The 19,155-nt window shown below is 32.2% G+C and overlaps 1 protein-coding gene and 1 long non-coding RNA gene across 2 annotated transcripts; one reads left to right on the top strand and one right to left on the bottom strand.

Annotated features, from left to right (window-relative positions):
• Positions 1 to 93: 93 nt before the first annotated feature.
• Cct5 (chaperonin containing TCP1 subunit 5) lies at positions 94 to 3,762 on the bottom strand. Its single transcript, XM_072908446.1, has 7 exons — positions 3,497 to 3,762; positions 2,469 to 2,893; positions 2,196 to 2,388; positions 1,840 to 2,109; positions 1,285 to 1,470; positions 718 to 1,036; positions 94 to 635 (listed from the first exon to the last, which is right to left on the bottom strand). Exons 1-7 carry the CDS (start codon positions 3,602 to 3,604, stop codon positions 505 to 507), a joined length of 1,632 nt encoding a protein of 543 aa, XP_072764547.1. The 5' UTR covers positions 3,605 to 3,762; the 3' UTR covers positions 94 to 504.
• A 1,867-nt stretch (positions 3,763 to 5,629) lies between these two features.
• On the top strand, positions 5,630 to 14,120 carry LOC140662768 (uncharacterized). Its single transcript, XR_012046172.1, has 3 exons — positions 5,630 to 5,957; positions 7,552 to 7,626; positions 12,341 to 14,120. It is a non-coding gene; the product is annotated as an uncharacterized lncRNA (long non-coding RNA).
• The last annotated feature ends 5,035 nt before the right edge of the window (positions 14,121 to 19,155 follow it).

Below are 19,155 nucleotides of genomic sequence, written 5' to 3'. Positions count from 1 at the left end.
TGCAATAATTTGCAATATAAGGTATAAAAGAAATTTTAAGTTTTTTCGTAAAGGATAGATGTGTGTGCAGGAAGTATAAGAGGAATGCAAGTATCCAAATTAAATGCTCTCATGTATTAATGTTACCACACTAGTACTACTAGTACAAAAATCAGATAGTATTAATCTTTTATTATATAAATTATGACATTGTAGCGCAAATGACAAAAAACAGTATTTGATTTAAGCAAGTGGAATTCATACTATTACAAATTCAAATGCAGTACAAGCGCGATTGTATAAATTATGACGTTATAGCAAATTGATGAAAAACATTCATTTCGTATTCAATTCGATAAATTGAAATTCGTAATATTATTTATTATAAATACGAATACAGTACGTAGAAGCAATACGAAAAATAAGAAATAAGGAATTACGCATTTAGTATAATAAAACATATGTAATAAAAATTAAAAATTTATGTTTTGATTAATTATAATGTGATTTATTAAATTCAGCTTGTTAAGATTCGCCAAAATCACTAGGTGAACGTATATCATCAATTTTCAGGATCATCTTAACTAGCTGCGTAGCCAACAGAATCTGTTGTGTCTTGCTCGTCAGAGTTTCGATGACATTCTGTCTTTTCATATCTGCAACGCAATTTGTGACAATTTAAATATCAATATAAAAGATATCATAAAAGTTTGCATAAAGTATAAAAATCGTACGTACTCGCAGTTCCTTTATTTAAACAATCGATACCAAGAGCAGGATTTTGCTCAGCTAATTGACGCGCTTTAATCTCCGCTATGGTATCCACTGGAGAAAGACCAGCATTTTCTGCGAGAGCCATGGGAACACTCTCCAGAGCCTCAGAAAAGGCACGGAAGGCATACTGTTCCAAGGTGCTGATTTTATCAGCTTGCTGCGCGCATGCCAACGCGCAAGATATTTCCGCTGCGCCTCCACCGTACAAGACCTTGTTGTCCTTGACTACGTTGCGTACGGTACACAATGCATCGTGTATCGACCGCTTCGCCTCTTCAATAATCTAAAAGCATAAGAGCACAATATGTATAATTATATAAGGAACTCTTAAAATTATTTAAACAATCAGAAATAAAATGTCGCATTGCCAAAAATCGAATCCAATTAATATGAGAAATTGTAAACAATTTTTTTTATAATTGCAATGCATTGCTATTGCAAGGTGTCTGGTCAGTTATGCGCATTGAAAAGTAACATACTGAAATTCTCCTTGCATAGAAATTATTTTTATCAATAACTGTTCTCGCGTACCATTTTGTTGCCGCCACGGATAAAGATTGTCACGGCACGAGAGTTCTTGCATTCCTCAATGACCAACATTCGATCCTTTGTCGTCCCGAACGTTAATTCCCTGACCACCCCGGCGTGACCAAGTTTCTCTGGTGTCAATTCTTCGAAACGAGGTACAATACGCCCACCAGTTGCAATAGCGATTAGCTGAAAAAAAATTGATTTTTTCGTGTGTATCTTTATATAAAATATACAATATAATATTAAGACATTGTGATTACTTCAGATCTCATAATCTTTGGATCATTGGAGCCACCATGAAAAAACTGGATTACTACTTATCTAATTTTAAAAGTACTTACATCTTTTTCAAAAGTCAATATAATATTAACTTGTGAAAAGACTAATATTATTAAAATCAAGACAAGCTAGTTCCCAGAACTCTCACACCTCCTCTGGTGCTCTTTTCTCATCATTAGAAAAAGATGATAATTGCAAAATTATCATCTTTAAATAAATATAAAATAAAATTGATTAAAAATCGAATTAAAATAAGATTACGACGTTAACACTCACTTCGATTTCTGGGCCGCCGACCCATCTAATCGCAGGCAAATTGTTTTGTAACAGAAGATGATTGGCTTCATCGTCGAAACCCCATTGACAAATAGCCAGCGTCGCACCAGCATCTTTGACCTGCTTCACCATTTCCGTGAATTTTTCACGTTCGTAATCGCGCAAGGCTCTGTAGTCATCAACTGATGTGACGTCCAACTTATGCTTTGTTTTGGGTTTTGGCGGCTCGAAAGGACACGTTAGGATGGCTAGTTTGACGTTTTCTAATCTCTGTATAATTATAGTCAATTATAATACATAACATTTTTTTTGGTTGAAAAATAAAAAGCTGAAATCAAATATCTTTCAAACTTTACCTTTGGCATCTGTGGATGGCTGAAGTCCTTGTCAACAACGACACCACGTACCAAGACAGTATCTTCCAATTTACCACCAACCTTTCCTTCTATCTTGATTAGCTCGAAATTAACATCGCGACTAACAGGATCCATAACTGCCAATACAGCTTGTACTGCAATTTCTGCCATCTGTCTATGATGCTTGTTAATGCTGCATAAATGAAATATATAAGTAAAAAAAAAGATTATAAACAATATCTTTAAAAACAATAATAACAATTGTTTTATTACATCTTTGAACCAAGTGAAGTCATAGCAATGTCGATATAAGGCTCCAAATTTTCTGGAGTTCCTTTAAAGTCATCTGTTATTATCTTGAGATGTTCAGTAGCGCATCTTGCTGCTAATTCAAAACCATCAGCTATTCTAATTGGATGAATTCCCTTATCTAATAGTTGTTCGGCTTGTTCCAGAAGTGCACCAGCTAAAACAACTACTCCGGTAGTGCCATCCCCAATTTCATCATCTTGAGATTTTGATAGTTGAACCATAAGCTTGGCAATCTCGTGATCTACATCCATGTTCTTCAGGATTGTAGCACCATCGTTAGTAACAGTGACATCTCCATCAGAGCTCACCATTAATTTATCCAGTCCCTTAGGTCCCAAGGATGTTCTAAGAATACTAGACACATGACGTCCTGCCAAAATATGCGACTGGAATCAAAATATTTTTTTATTGTAAATTTATTTTAATTTTCTATTTAAAAAAAAAAATTATACATGTTATTTCTTTTATTTAATAGATCACACTAGATCACAATGGAAAACTTTATAAATTAAACGTTTCTAAAAAAAATTATATTATCTTGAAAAATTAAAATATTAATTATAATGAAAATATGAAAAGATATATTATGTCGTACAACGTCAATTTGTAACTCAGTTGCTTTTTGTAATTTCAGTAAAACGGATTGCCTTATATGGTCACAAATCCGTCGAATATATCATTCATGGAATATGTGAAAAATTTAATCATATTCCTTCACATTTACATATGTAATCCAAAGAATGAAATCCGGGAAACAAGAAAAAAACTTTCCATATAGAATTTAACCAAAATTTCGTTTTTATTCGTCGTCAAGCCCCAAATACCGCCATTAATTCATTCACGTGGTCGAATCTTGAGAAACCGCTATATCATCGAGAACACATCGCGGCGACAAGTCGCGAAATATCCCGTCATCCACAAAAAAAATATCGCGAAATAATACCAAAGACGCGATACAAATCGGCACCTTTTTCGTCTTGATCTCTTACCTTGATCGCATCGTGACCGGTGAGCCGTTGCTGCCTCTCTTGGTTTCGTAAAATGATAAAAGGCCGGCCAAATTCGTCGAACGCCACCGTTCCGGGTATCGCCGTCATTTTGACAGTTCAGCGCAATGTCAAACGGATTACCGGACAAATTATCCTCAAACGAAACAGCGATTATCTTCACCGATGCAATACTCTTATAAGTCGTTAATTTTACGCAGCCATCTTCCTCTTCTTCTTCTTCTTCTACAACGTGAACAGCACCGATTGGACAGTTTACGCAGACATGAAGAACAGATGGCGTAAAAGACGGCGATGGCGAAAGCGCTATCTACAATCGTCTTCTCTCAAACTGGTTTGCAAAAAATATAATACCGATTAAAGGTAAAATAAATCTCAGACAAAACAGCTTCAATAAGTTTTCTACATTACCGACTTAATATTTTTGAAAGAGCGATCAATTTTTTTCAAATATCATTATAATAAATAAAATTTCTTCTTTTCTCATTTCTTTGCTGTTTAATAGCTTCCAAATGATTAAATGTTTCAGTACTCTATAAAAATCATGCTCTAAAACTTCTCTTTAACTTAATTTTCTTCGTTTTTGTATTTTTTAAGACATTTAAATTACTAAAATATATCCCTCTTTTAAAATTAATCCCTCTTTTAAAATTATAAAAAGATATTCTTGCTAATCTCTCACGATTAGACAAAGAGAGAGGTTCTATCGAAAAAGAGTAAAGTATTATAAAATTCTCTAGTCAGTTATAAAAAGAATCATAAAGTATGTCTCGTAAAATTTTTGAATATTTCTGATTTGAAACAGAGCCTTTCGCATTGGCATCGACAAATTACAAAAAGGTAAATGATAGGCAAACATCTCATCTCGTTATACTCTATTCACTTCGCATATCGTGAAATAATGAAAAGTTGGAGAGAATCGAGCGACTGCAGGATGAACGGTATAACGGGCAGGTAGGTAGTATAAACTTTGACACCGCGGAGCATTATCGCGATAATTAAACGAACTGCAGTCCGTGTTGGAGAGGAAGAGAGGGCCAGAGATAGAGTGATATGAGGAGGAAGAGGAAACTGTGCGGAAACTGCGAGAATACGAGCGGGCTCTCTCGCTCGCTCTTGCGCGTTCAAATATACAACATCTCCGTTCCACGCTCCACTTTCTCATCCTGAACTTCCGTTAAAAGGCTTCGTAACGCGCGGGTTATAGCTTCAATATGCAGTAAAACCGGGATAGCCGGTAACCGCACGCCTGCATGTACCTAAAGCGCCCCTTGCTCGCCCTTCATCCCTCTGGTCACATAATATATCGCGAGCACTTTACGCGACGCTTTCACAGACCATGTGCTGGACTCCTCTCATCGATACAAAAGGTGTTCACAATTGACGGATTGGAAAAAGTTGGTGTTGTAAGAAAATAACCAAATGTATAAAGAAAAACTGTATATATAAAAAAGTTTCGCCAGATCGGACAGCTAGACTCCTCGATAAGAAATGTTTGTTATAATCGTTTCTTCTTAATTTTTACGAAATTTGGAGGGTGCACAGAACATATATATTTTTTGAGCATGCTATTTTGGAACGGAAAATTTTGTTTTTGTACTTTCGCGAATGATATTTATCTTATAATATCATCAAAGGCAATACGAGCCAAGCGCAGGAAATAAAAGCGCAAATAAAAACTCAATTTTTTTAAAACAAAACCGCATTTATACACAATATTTTTTGTTTCAAAAAATGTGTTTTGTTTCAAAAAAAATCTGAGTTTTTATTTGCGCTTTTATATCCCGCGCTTGGCTAGTATTACTTTTCTCTTGATATTGTAAGTTTTATTTAAGAGCTTTATACGCTTTTATTATTGGATATTCTTTATATCGTTGTAATAAAGAATTAACTCATGTTCTTTTCAAGAACGAAACGAAACGAAACGAAATGGAACGAAACGTAACGGAGCGGAACATGACAAGCGTACATTTCATTATAAAAACTATCACGTTACTATTAAAATCGCTTAGATGATTGACTTAATTCCCGTTATCGAATCGCGACTGCTTTATCAGTTTAACATACATACGAAAAACGAGAATCTTCTGGCGAGAAGCGTCAGATTCTCAGCAATTGCGATGTGTATAATACACAGGAGAATAGTTCGAGGAAGTGACGTGACTTCAGAAATCAAACACTCGTCGTGTACGCGCGTTTCTCCCAAGGCGGTGGCGGTGAACGCGTGGAAAGAGTCGGGCCGACTTCTCGGAAACAATTTCGTCATTGGAAAAGCGTAATTACTGGTTGGGTAAACCGTTGTCGGAAACCTGGTAGGCAGGTGAACATTGTCCGATGAGCGAAGCCCGTGTATTCCGTATCCCGTTGAAGCTAACTAACAATAAGCAAAAATCGTGAAATGTTTTCTGCGAAAGGGCAGGATAATAATTACGCTTTGTTTTATGCAAGTACAATTTTATTTTCAATTATATATAAAAAGAGAAAATTGTATACGATTTTAGTCATTTTTTTCTTTCTTTCTTTCTAATTCTACCTCTTTTTTTTTATCATAAAACTTTAAAATAGATTTTACGAAAAGAACTGAGAGGATTTTGTGAAGGATATAATTTCGTTCGTTTAACTATGAACTCTCACGAGATGATACTGTGATGATGTATGATTAATCGTGATGAAGTATAATATGTGTATGTATGTGTGTCCTTTCTAAAATTATCCATATAGATATTATATAGTATCGAGCGTGAATTAATAATTTATCATAACGTCGTGAAAAGTTCTGCATTTATTTGCGTTTAATCAGTTTTGAAAGAAATTTTAGAACAAGCCAATAGGTGACGACATTATGATAAAAATTATATTCAATATGTGTATTACAGTTATTTGCATGTGATTTCTCTTAATTTTTCTTTTCGTCATATTTTACCTCCGCTACATATATATACTATTTAGATATATATCATCTCGTATAGAATATTCACATTTTCGATATATGAAGACTGAGTAATATTTTATCGTGTTAAAAATGTATGTGATTCGCATTTGTTTTAGTAGTTTATTTAGGCAGTATGAGATTTAAATAAAACTTGCAAATTATAAATTAAAAACTATACATAATTTATGTTTGTGAAGTCTCGGAAATGCTGATAAGAGAGAGATAAATAGATAGAACGATTTATCGTTTCGCAAACGTCGAATGCAAGCAGAGAATCGGAGCAATCGAAGCGAAGGTTGAGTTACCGCGTTATCTTGCACTTTAGCAGATAATATTAAGTGTTAAGTAATAACAGAATTTCATCCGGAGCATGCAGCTGATAAACAAGCCTTATAATCAATAAGCGATAAATGTCGGCGCCGTTTTAAGAACCAGTAATATATCGCGCGAGCCTCATGACTCACTCAAAAATCACGTGTGCGATATCGCACCTAATCAGACTCTCCAATCTTTTCTCCGATACGTTATGAGAAAATAAAATCAGATAAAAGCAAGCACGATATTTTTTGTCAATATTTTCTTCGAATAAAGCGATTAATGGACTTTCGTGTATTAAGAAAGTATTTTTTTTTCTGCGCTGCGAAATATAATCAGATAATCCGTTTGTACCAGTTAAATTTTAATTTTATTTTTAATTTTATCACATTTTATTTTTTTAATTTAAAATTAAATTAAATATTTAAATTAAAGATTAAATTACCATCAAAATATTTTTTGCTTATTTAAAAATTTCTCGCACACACGGATACACAAATATATAATAAATATTAATTTTATTTGATTTTTCTGAGAAAATCTTGAAAGTCGACGAGCAAAATTAAACTCAAAATTTTAAAAATTCTATATATTGTCATAATTAAAATGTCATTCCTTTTACAAAATTTCTATCAATTAAAGCTATTTATAAAAATTGTGTAATTTATTTTATGCAAAGTAATAGTCCTGTATCGAATCTGTACTAGCGCAAACGCATATAGTCTTTTACAATTTTACATTATCGAATGATTAATCGAGTGTCTAACAATTGTACCTTTTTCTGTTGCAGACTGCTATCATTTTCTTCAAGAAAAAACAGCGATATTTTTCAGCACATATAAAAAGCAAGTCCCACTTTGATCAAGTAAGTCACTCCATATCATTTACATGCTTAAAATTGTAGTATGACGAGAAATATTTAAGAGACGCGCGATAATCATTGAACCAAACATCGAAAAATTAGGTAGGTCATGCATGGCGTGAAGTTGTATGATGAAGTCATGAAGTTACGATTAAATGACTGTTCATTATCGTTATCGTTCGTTCTTCAGATGACTGCCATCTTATATCAGTCAATCCTTACGAAAGTCATTCGTATTTTTTCGATACTTTTCGACTACACGCTTACTTTGTCTCTGTTATCTTATCGGAGAGTAGCAATCCTTGAAATGCTTCTATTCAGAAAAGTTTTATGCAATTTATCGTATAATTTTGTGCGTCATAAGAGGGCATATATATTAATAGGTACAACATGTTTGATCCAATTAATTATTTCACCATTTTGCGTCAACAGCGTCAATTACGCAGCGAAAAAATCATTTCAGTAAGATATAATCAAATTGATTAGCAAGATTGATTAGATTGTTATGATTCAATTTACATATCAAAAAAAATAATAATTAATTCATCGCACATCATAGCAAAAATAAGTTTTTACATTTTTACATTTAGCTTGACGAGACATCGCCTTATTTTGCTTCAATAATTAGACACTGATCATATTTTCTTTAGTTGATTGAGACAACAAATCATATAACAAACATCACTTCGCTGAAGATAATTAAAACGTCATCGTGTGCGCGTATTTAAGTGGTGTTATAAATGTATCTAGAGCATTCGAGCAATGAAACAGCATCAGAGATTTTGTGTCACGTTAATGCGACTGATATATAGTTACAAATTATATATAAAACTTATATAAAATATTAAAAAAGATGTTTTATACATATATATGTACATTCGACATCGTTCTCGAAATTATCACTTTTTTTCTCTAATTACTATTTTGCTTTAAAAATATTTTAAACGAGAACGATATAAATAACATTATTAGAATCTACGATTACGTATTCGTTGTAGAAAGATTGCATATAAAAATTTCACTCTAAAAAATTTAGAGAGTAGGAAACTTATTTCAAATAAATGTCGACATTAAAATCAATGCTATCAAAAATCAAAACACATAATACTAATTAGATTTAGGTACATTGTATTTCAAATAATTTAACAAACAATGAAGTATAAATTTAAAAAATCAAAAGCTTTATGTGTAAATAATAAAAAAAATTTATTTACAATTGAATTTATTTTTTAATAATTAATAAATTTTTATTTCTATTTATATCAGAATTTGGCTAACAATAAGTTAACTTCAATTTTTATTTTAATGAAAATTTATTCAACTTGTGTATTTATATGTGTGCTCAACTATGTTGTCTCGATAGCTTTAGCATCTTAAATTTACCTTATTATAAATCGTAGGCAATAATATTCTAGCAGATATCATACTATAAACAACTAAACAGTAAATATCGAGAAAACGAAAACATTGCTGTTGATGAGTCGATATACTTTTAAACAATATTTTTATTTATGTTTGTTCGGAAAGTTCTTCTCGAGTGACAACTTTCAATTACTAACATAATTTGTAGCTTTAAAACCTCATGTGTTATGAAAAGTTTTTAAAGTCTTTTTGAAATCAATAATAGTGAAACAAAATTTTGTGAAAAATAATTTTAAATATAAAAAATATAAAAATTTTAAAAACTCATGGCATCCAAGTGTAAAACGAAAAAGAAACCAACTCAGCTTTCACATCAAGAGCGCATTGAAATTCACCAGAAAGCGAATGCAGGTATCGATCCAACAGTTCCTATATGAATTTTATAATCAGCAGCAATTAAAATTACTGATTATAAAATTCATATAGAAACTGTTGGAAAAATAAAGCATAATAAGAAATATGAATCAGTGAAACAAGAAATGAACCTGCAAATAAAAAGAGAAAAGTCTGCGAAGTATAAAAATTTGGACGATCAATTGAAGAAATGGTATCTAGAACACAAAACATTAGGAAACACAATTATCTACAAGCTACTTTATGAGAAAGCAAAAGAAATCAGAAATAATATTGGGAGACCATCAACAAAAAACCTATGGAACTGGCTGTACAGATTTGAAGAACGTTACAATATACAATATACAACATTACAACCATGGGTTTCGATTAACTCTCTTTGGTATGAAGAAGTGGATAAACAATTGCTTAATTGGTTGCTAGAGCTGATAATATCAAAAGATAAAATTTCACACGAGATGCTTAGAAATAAAACCAATGAATTTATGGACGAGTTTGGTGGACCATCAACAGATGATGTAATAAGAAGCTGGCTGAAAAAATTTGAAAAATGTCATGAGATTCTAATAAAACCTGATAATTTGCAAAATTTTGATCAAAGAGGTGATGAGATCAATCTATCTGATTTGGATGAACAACTATTTAAATGGTTAGTAAACAGAAAAAAACAGGAGATACAGTTATAAACGAAATACTTATGGGTAAAACATTGAACCTTATAGACAAGTTTAGTAAACCATTAACAGAGAAGGAAAGAAAAAGCTGGGTATGGAGAATTAAGAAATATTATAGTGTTAAATTTTCAAACAGCGTCTAAAATTTTGCAAAGAGATGATACCGATCAACCTGATGCTGAACTTATTTGCATACATTTGAATAAGTTGTCGAGACAATTGGATGTTTTTCGCTGAGCTATTATAAATATAAGTATAATATTTTTTCACGCTATCTGAGTTAAACATAATTTTTTAATTACCTTTAATAATTCTCTAGTTTTGATAGTGAACTTTTTCTCTTTTTATTTCAATTGTATTTAAGTTATATACTATATAATATTTATATATTTTATATTCCTTCTAATTTGTAAATTTTCCTTTTAAAGTTAATTTGCAAATTGCGGAAAAATCGAGTGATTAAATATTATTATATGAATAGCTAATAAATTATGTAAATTACATGGTGTTTTATATTATACCACAATTTCAATAATTTTGATGTTTTACTAAGTTTAATTACGCGAAATTTCTAGATGATGAATTTACTTCGAAATTGTATTTCGCTTTCATATTTTGCATTTCGCACAAATTTTGGGCGTAACCATTTTAATGAATTCTGATAATATTTATTTGAAAAAAGTAAAAAATTTGTATTATTATGTTAAAAATGTAAAAAAAAATTTCCTTGGGCGTGCCTTTATGTTTATCGTTTCTTTTAAAATCTCGAAATATATTTAATTTCAAGTATTGTTAGAGAAATAATTACGAAGAATTGTAAGAATCAATGATACGCGAGTTTATAATTTTTATTCCTATTGATTCTTACAATTAGTTGAAATTAAAAATGACTAAATACATAATACAACAGTTGTAGTCATTTATCAAAAGTTATTTAATCGCCAGTTATAACAATTATAACGAATTATTTCTCGATACTTCTCGTGATTATGTTTCGAAAAAGAATTTAATGTATATTTGTTTTTGTTTTATTAAACTCAAATTTATCTCAAAACATAAAATTTGTTAAGAAAAATATGATAAAAATAAATTATATAACTTTTATTATGCAGATATGAAATTAAGAGAACTTTGTTTTTTTTATAAATTAAATTCAAAAATTCAATCTTAGGGTTATTAATCCTTTTTAAATGGTCAGTCAATTATACTAATTTTTATTAAGACTAATGATTAACTATGGTACACTAATAGACACGTGTGTGCACGTATACGTTAGCATAAAGGCTATAGCCGGATAAACATATTACAAATACCCTCGATAAGTTTTCAAATAACATTTAGCCTGTCATGTCCTCAATGTAGAAAAAAAATATCTATCTTCCTACATTATAATACAATTATATTCACAATCTAATCTATCAACAAAACAATATCTATTAAATTATTAATCCATAATGTCTTTTACGTAATGTCTCTTTTGCATAAAAATACTTTTTTCTTTTTATATAATTAAGCATCTATATTTCCAGAAATACCATAAAATAGTGTATTTATAATTGATTCCGTTTCCGCAATTATCGATTATTTCCATCTCATCCGCTATATCTTTTTTTTCTCTATGGAATTAAATTAGCTGAATATTTATATGCGAAAAAATGCGTGCTGCAATATTTATATGTCGGTGTCCTGGGTATAAATATTGTTACATATTTATACCTATATTGCACGTCCCACGTGCGCGCATACTCGATTATAATTTTATTTCGCTGTCACGCGATCCAATCGTTATTTACTTTTTACACCAGCTTTGCATTCGATGCATATCCTCGTTAAAATGTATCGTACACGTGATATAAAAGGGATAACGCAAATATCATTGAATTTTGGAGATAATTATTTTGAATGTAAAAATGTCACATCCCACGCGCAGTATTTAGGATTTCAATAGAGTACCATAGTAATAAATTCTGTTTATATAATTACAATCTGTAAAGATTAAACTCTAATGTAACTCTCATATACAATTTATTTCAATAATGAATCACATATAATTAATCAAATTACAATCAAATTAAAATATTATATATTATATATGAATATCAAATCATAATAGAATTAATTATATAGCATAAATATCAAAGCCTATTTGTATTTTGCTAATTATTGTAAATTAGATATGGGTTAATTTGATATGTTTTAATCAAGTTAAATTTTAAAATATATAGGTAAAATATGTAAACTTTCGAAACATTTTGTATTGGATACAGAGTCGATCGCGATGCTGCGTCGTCCTGGTTCATCGTTCGTTCCAAGTAATACCGAGTGACAAGACTCGTGGCTGGGAAACCCACGCGGCTTCTTCCACGTGTGAATCGATCCGAAAGGACATCCTTCTCTAGATGAGGAGACGGCGACTTGTTACACGATCGGAAAGATCGATGAGAAAGGAACGACGCCGAGGAAAGTAATCATAATTCCAATCAACCGTATATATACCATATATACCGTATAACCATATATGTCTATCTATACTTTCTATTTGATAATTTAGATAGTGTTACGAGATCTTATCGACGCTTTGAATTTCGAAGTATCTCGTATATCCTGAATTTGTCACTTAATATATAAAATTCTCTGATCAATCGCTTATAGAAAGATGTAACGAGTCGAATTAAAATTCTATATTAAATCGTTAATTTAATTGGCACTATTTACTTTTGAATAATAAATTTATGAAACACAATGGCTCATCTTCTGAGTTTACATTTATCGCTAAATGCGCCTCTAAATGTGTTTTTATATGTTTGTATACATTTACAGGTAAAATTAAACGATAAATATAAGCTCAGAAGGAGCTAATATGTGAAGAGACAACTTATTAACTAAAGTGCTGACAGTTTTGGACTTATAATTATATCTCTGTATGTTGATGCAATTAACACAACAAATGAATTTTATTTTGCACTTTTAATAGAAGAGTAAATATTTACTTTTTAACATAACACTCGCAGATGACTTTTAATCTTGACATATGTTGTCAAAGTCATCTGTGAGTATTACGTTAAAGTAAATATATCCCAAAAACATAATTGCATGTATAAATTAATATAATTTAATTTTTCAATGTTTTCATTTAATAATCCGTTTAGAAATCCATAATTGCAAGTATTTAAATCATATTTATGCACTACAACGTTAAAAAAAGTTAAACACAGCAATCTTTACAGAGAAAGTTAAGAAGAATCATTTATATTTCTACTTATAAAATGATACTTCAAACAACTACTTTTTTCTTTTTTCTTTTTAAATAATGCTATTATTTTCAATTTAATTTGCCAAGATTCGTCCTGCTCGCCGGCGTCGTTACCATCGCGCAAAGAGAAGGTTAAAAGAAAAGTGCATCAACGTCTCAAGATAGAATTAATTTCCGAGACTTTCATCACGCGCGGCGACGGACGGTAATCATTAAGAAAAGTATCACCTGGTGCTTCGTGCGTACAATGTCGCTGATAAATTTTTAAATCTCTCTCTCTCTCTCTCTCTCTCTCTCTCTCTCTCTCTCTCTCTTTCTTTCTCTAGTTGTGCTTTGCATTTCAATTTATCATCCGTGTTCACTGTTATTAGTTACCGCGCGTATGCGCGGGTCCATCTCATTAAAAAAGAGGCAATAAAGACGACCCCATCGGCGAACTTAGAATTCTCTCTGCGGTATAATTACATAGCAGAGAGAGTATAAATTAACATAAAAATATTCGCGCAGCGACACGTTAGGACGAAAGAATTAAGCGCATCCTGTATACGAAGACCGCAAGGAAATCCCGTGTGTATCACAGTCTACCACTTTCCTCACCGCGAGATGAGACACGCGATCTTTATAGCCTCAACTTTATCACATACCTTCCGAAGGACCTGTACAGTCTAGAAGATCATTCAATGCGGTACCGCGCATAATTAATTATAATGCATTGCCGAGAATATTCTTCGTAGACTCGTTATAAAGATGCTTTTAATATAAATATTGTATATTTTCACATTAAATTTTAAATAGAAACACGATTATCTTTTATTTATATACTAATTTATAATAAATGAAATATAATATAAATATATAATATATATGTATAATATAAACGTGATCTTTAAAATTTAATGCATTATGTTTTCTTAACGATTTTTGTCACGATATTAGTCGCTTTAATTAGAGAAACAATTCCATAGATATCATTGCAAAGAGTATTAAAACGAATATTTTTGCAACTAGTCATGAAAAGTATCGCGAAATATTTTTTCAATAAATGCGATACAGTCCGATATTTACGCATTCGGGCGCGCATTTATTCTTTGAAAATTCACACGGAAATATATACTCTACTATCGGTTTTAAGCGACTGGTGACTGGCGACGTGTCTGTATAACAACGAGCCTGTCAGAAGAGAGAACGCATATACCTTTCAAAGGATTTTTATCCTATACGCGATTGGACATGTGCACTCTTTGTTCCCACGTTACTGCGCTTTAGCACGCATTAAATAATGTATAGACGGCAAGGAGAAGGAAGAGATGTGGGTGTACAAGGTGCCGTGCCTATATAATCGCAAAGAGGGTCCGTAAAGGCGGGGTGTTAACTTCCGTCATCCGGTGCGCGAGCGTGAAGGGGTTTGTTTAATGAGGGTGATTCGCCTCGATGCGGCGACGCGACCGTAAAAGCTAACGCCCGCACGTGTATTCCAGATTATTATTTAGTTAAAATTACGATAATTATAGCGCTGCTAGAATTATCACGAAATTTTATCACGACAGAATTATCGCATTAAAAACTTCGCCTCTGAAACTTCAACGGTTTATCCTGGAATAATCAGGCTGTATCTTGCTTAATCATTGTTTTGAAGTAATTAATGACTTACTTTGAATTTAGTATGATGATTTGATTTGAACATAGTGGTGTAAATCGTATGAATAATGCGAAATAATAAACATATACGATTTCATTACAGCTGAAGAAAAATGAAGAATTCTGTATGTTTTGCTTGGAGAGATTTCAAGTTCTAAATATATACTTTATATTATGCTTTAATCTCTTTAATATTTATGTCTAACTAAATGGATGCAACTTTTTTATGATATTACATGAAGAATTTTGCAATAGTCATTCTCGCGTTATGGCATAATAATTGCTCGTTTCCCTTCGCCATTAGCACCTCGGTTATTCGTGGCACGTTTCTTGTTGATGGCTCTGTACAGTTCGTTAAGACAAACTCGAATCGATCCATAACTATCAGACATCTATAACTATCTTTCCAACCTGTAATATCGCATTCTCAGAGTGGGAATATCGTAATGTTTCTTTAGACTACAGTGAAATATCGTTTCCGAAATCTGATAACTGTACCTTAATTTCCACATGTATCATTAATTATGAGCCCTCTGATGACACGTAATCTGCTATTTTTATCTCTTCTCTTCGAAAAGGATTACCATTCATTAATATCGCTTTCTGTTAGACATGTTTTTTTCTCCTTTTTTTTCTTTTTGAATATTAACGTCCATAACTAAATTTAGTTTATTCTATATAATTCAATAATTTTTCTATCGCTTATCAAGATTCGTCGAGAAAATAAATTATTCTCTCTACTTGAAGAGTAAATTACATAGATTTTCATATTTGCGAAGTTATTTTCAACTAAATATTCATTAAAGTATGTAGAACAAACTGGGTTTAAAAAAATAAAAATTCATTAACATTTCATTTTCAGTAATGAAAATCCATCGTTTTATAAGTGTATAAATAGGAGAAATCGTGATCCAGCATCTATTCATAGATTCTAAATAAAAAAAAGCTGTTGGATGCGTTATCCATGACGAACGGTTATAAAAAATCGTAGTGTGCGAAATTCCACAGGCTGGCGAACCGCTACTTTCCAATGCCTCGGGTGTGTCGTTGTTTGTTGGCCGCACTGTATATACCCGGGCGTCTACTAGGCAAACCGCTTTGACTGTCGCGGAGAACAGTCTGTACCGGCCAGACACCTTTCTATCCTTGTAGGCCCCGCGAACAGGAGTTACCGGTTGGAATGCCAATGTGCCGTCATGTTTAAGGTTTATCCACACGTGTTAACCCCCGTTCTAGCTGCCTTACGTCTGACGTCATAGATCCGGGATGCACGCGCAAGACAAATTCATTTAAACATTCGCTGATAAATTCCTGCTTAGCGATAATCATAATAAAAAGAAATCTACGATCTTTCTTAGTAAAGGAGTATTATTTGTCGAAAGGAAAGAAATATAAGAATGTGAATTAATTATAAATTAATTAGATTTTTGTAAAGAATTTGAATCTATGTGTATGTGCAAATTATTAGTAAAATATTTTATATACTCTATCCTTGTTTATATTTTTTTATAAAGAAAAATACAAAAGTTCTACTGTTACTTAAAAAAAATTTTTGACATTTTATTAAATGGCTAATAAAATAAAAATTACATATAACACAATAGAATAATTCCTTTTATAATATTATAAGAAATTTTAATAAAAGATAGTGTATAAGAAAGATAGATAGAAAGATTGTTAAATGTCGATTATGAAATAAATATATATTACAAAGTTAACGTTATTGTGAGATCAAGATTGTACATAATTTAATCATACTAAAATTCAGTATTTTATAAAAAAGTATAGTTATATATATTATTAATCGAATATTTTATCAAGCATTCCATCATCAATGAATTGTCAATGACAAATGGCTCTTATGTATGAATATACCTTAATGCATTGCCGCTCGATAGGTGTTCCCCGGTGCTTCCAGCGGGCCACGCGACGCGACGCACACGGTGCGTCGAGCGAACGCAAACGCGCGTTCGTTCGATTGACCAGCCGCGCGATCGTGCGTAAACTATCATCGAACCTATGCGTGAGCGTGTGCGCGTGAGGTTGCTCGCCTTGCCCGACCTCGCCACGTCACGCGCGCGCACTTAATTCGCCGCCCGGCGGTGCGTATCGCCGAGCCTGAAATAATTAGAGAGACGAGAGCACATGATCAACGGACTCGTTAACACGCAGCAAGTACGTTAACGCGAAATAGAGAGCGAAAATAAGTATTTACGGATCTTGCCGGAAATTAAATTTTTTAAGAATGAAGCCAGTCGAATCGTACAAATTTGTTGTAATTTATTTCTAAGGAAATTAAGTATGTTGCGAAATGATGTTATCTCAATGCAAAAGAATTGAGATCAAGACGGAATTTTTTTAATGTAACATTAACCTGTTATATCGAACAAATGATAATGGTCATTATATCTTCTTTCTGGAAAAAACTGACTTTTATCTCTTATACAATTTAACGAATTATTTTTTTTTTTTTTTTCTTTTCTAAGATATTGAATTCGTGTTGCGGAAAAATATATATAAACAGACACAACGATAGAATTAAATGATCTATCATTAAATTTGCATAACTACATTTATGTCAACTATGATAGATACGGCTAACCCCAGCTAGAACCACCCTTCCTACCAGGAGGTCCTGCGTAGCTGGAGGTATTCTCGTCTAGCCGGAAAGTAACCTGGAAAAGCGAATACACATCGGAAAAACATTCTCGAAAAGTCTAGGCGATTCTTACCAGGAATGCAGACTGGCTAACAAGCTATGTTTGTCTATCAAACTGTTTTCCAAGATGATCTTACGCACGATGGCATTTCCACTATAATTCATAATGTCAATCTGATGACCTATCGTCCATTATCGATTAGACAAACATTTAATTTCGCTCCAACTCATCGCAGTTTATGTACGTTATTTATAGATTATATTTCATTAAAACGTTATGCGTATTGTTTGCTATTTTGCGCGTATACAATTTTTACAATTTTATATTAACTACAAGGTCTAATATCGTAATTGGTTGCAATAAAATCGAATATCTGATAAAATCGTAATACGTAAATATTTCTATGAAAATAATAGTTATTGCGCACTCTCTTTGATATCTCGCATTAATTTCGCTAATTCATCATGGATTGAAACACATTTATAATCACGAGATTCTTTTGATGTATTCATAATTGCATCACATCATAGATTGAAATAACGTTGAGCGAAATTAATAATATAATGCGGCGATATTGAAGGCAGCTTTTACGCGTCAAACTAACCAAATTAATTATTATTATTCAAATGTTCTATTAAAATGAGGTTGATATTCAAAGCTAATATTTTCGGGAAGACTTATGTTATAATGAATTATTCGAAATTATATCTATTAATATCAATTATTAAAATCAATTAAGATCTCTCTCTCTCTCTCTCTCTCTCTCTCTCTCTCTCTCTCTCTCTTTCTCTCTCTCTCTCTCTCTCTCTCGCTCTTTTTCTTCATTACATTTAATTTTATATTTAGTTTATAAAATAAATTAATCTCTTTAGCTATCTCTAAAAAAGAAAACTTTTTAAACTATCAAAATTTTAATTTATTTTAAAACAATGGTAAAAGTTATGCTTTATCAAAATGAAAATTACTTAATTAAAACTGTCAGAGTGCAATTTTATTATTTGTGGATTTAATTATTTTTTTCGTATTCCAAGTGGTTTTTACAGAATTTAAACAGTAACACAACGTCGACATTTCATACTATTTTATCAGTTATGTATCGTATCGATGTATTTAGATTAAATAGATCTGTCAGATAATGCTTGACAGTCGTGTCGACTGAAACTAATTTCGCGAGATCGACATTTCCTCGGAAAGCACTACGATTTTTCCATGAAAATGGAAATTTGACGAAAAATTGAAGCACCAATGTAACAGGCTAGTAAACACGCGAGAAGGAGGCTAGCCTGGCCAGGAACTCCTGTGGGATTCATATGGGCGCGTCTGACCGTTTATTTTCACGGGTGAAAAACCGGTGATCTTCGTGCCAGAATTTGACGCCTGCCGGCAAGTAGGCACGCAGAAAACTCACACGTGCTTTCGCTTTCCCTGACCTAGCTCAATTCCGGAAATTGAGGGGAATAAGGTCTTCGTCGGGCGAGAAAATTCCCGGCACCGGGAGGGCGAATTTCCCTCGCGATTAGGAGGTCATGTT

Source organism: Anoplolepis gracilipes, chromosome 2 (genome assembly GCF_047496725.1).
Source record: "Anoplolepis gracilipes chromosome 2, ASM4749672v1, whole genome shotgun sequence".
Lineage (NCBI taxonomy): Eukaryota > Metazoa > Arthropoda > Insecta > Hymenoptera > Formicidae > Anoplolepis > Anoplolepis gracilipes.
The sequence above is the reverse complement of the archived record's forward strand: the minus strand, read 5'-3'. Positions and strand labels throughout refer to the sequence as shown.

Excerpts from the sequence above, each read along its gene's own strand:
- Cct5 (XM_072908446.1), bottom strand. The coding sequence starts at position 3,604 with ATGACGGCGATACCCGGAACGGTGGCGTTCGACGAATTTGGCCGGCCT. Across the intron at positions 2,894-3,496 it reads CCGGTCACGATGCGATCAAG|TCGCATATTTTGGCAGGACG; the intron begins GTAAGAGATCAA and ends TTTTGATTCCAG. Across the intron at positions 2,110-2,195 it reads GCCATCCACAGATGCCAAAG|AGATTAGAAAACGTCAAACT; the intron begins GTAAAGTTTGAA and ends ATAATTATACAG.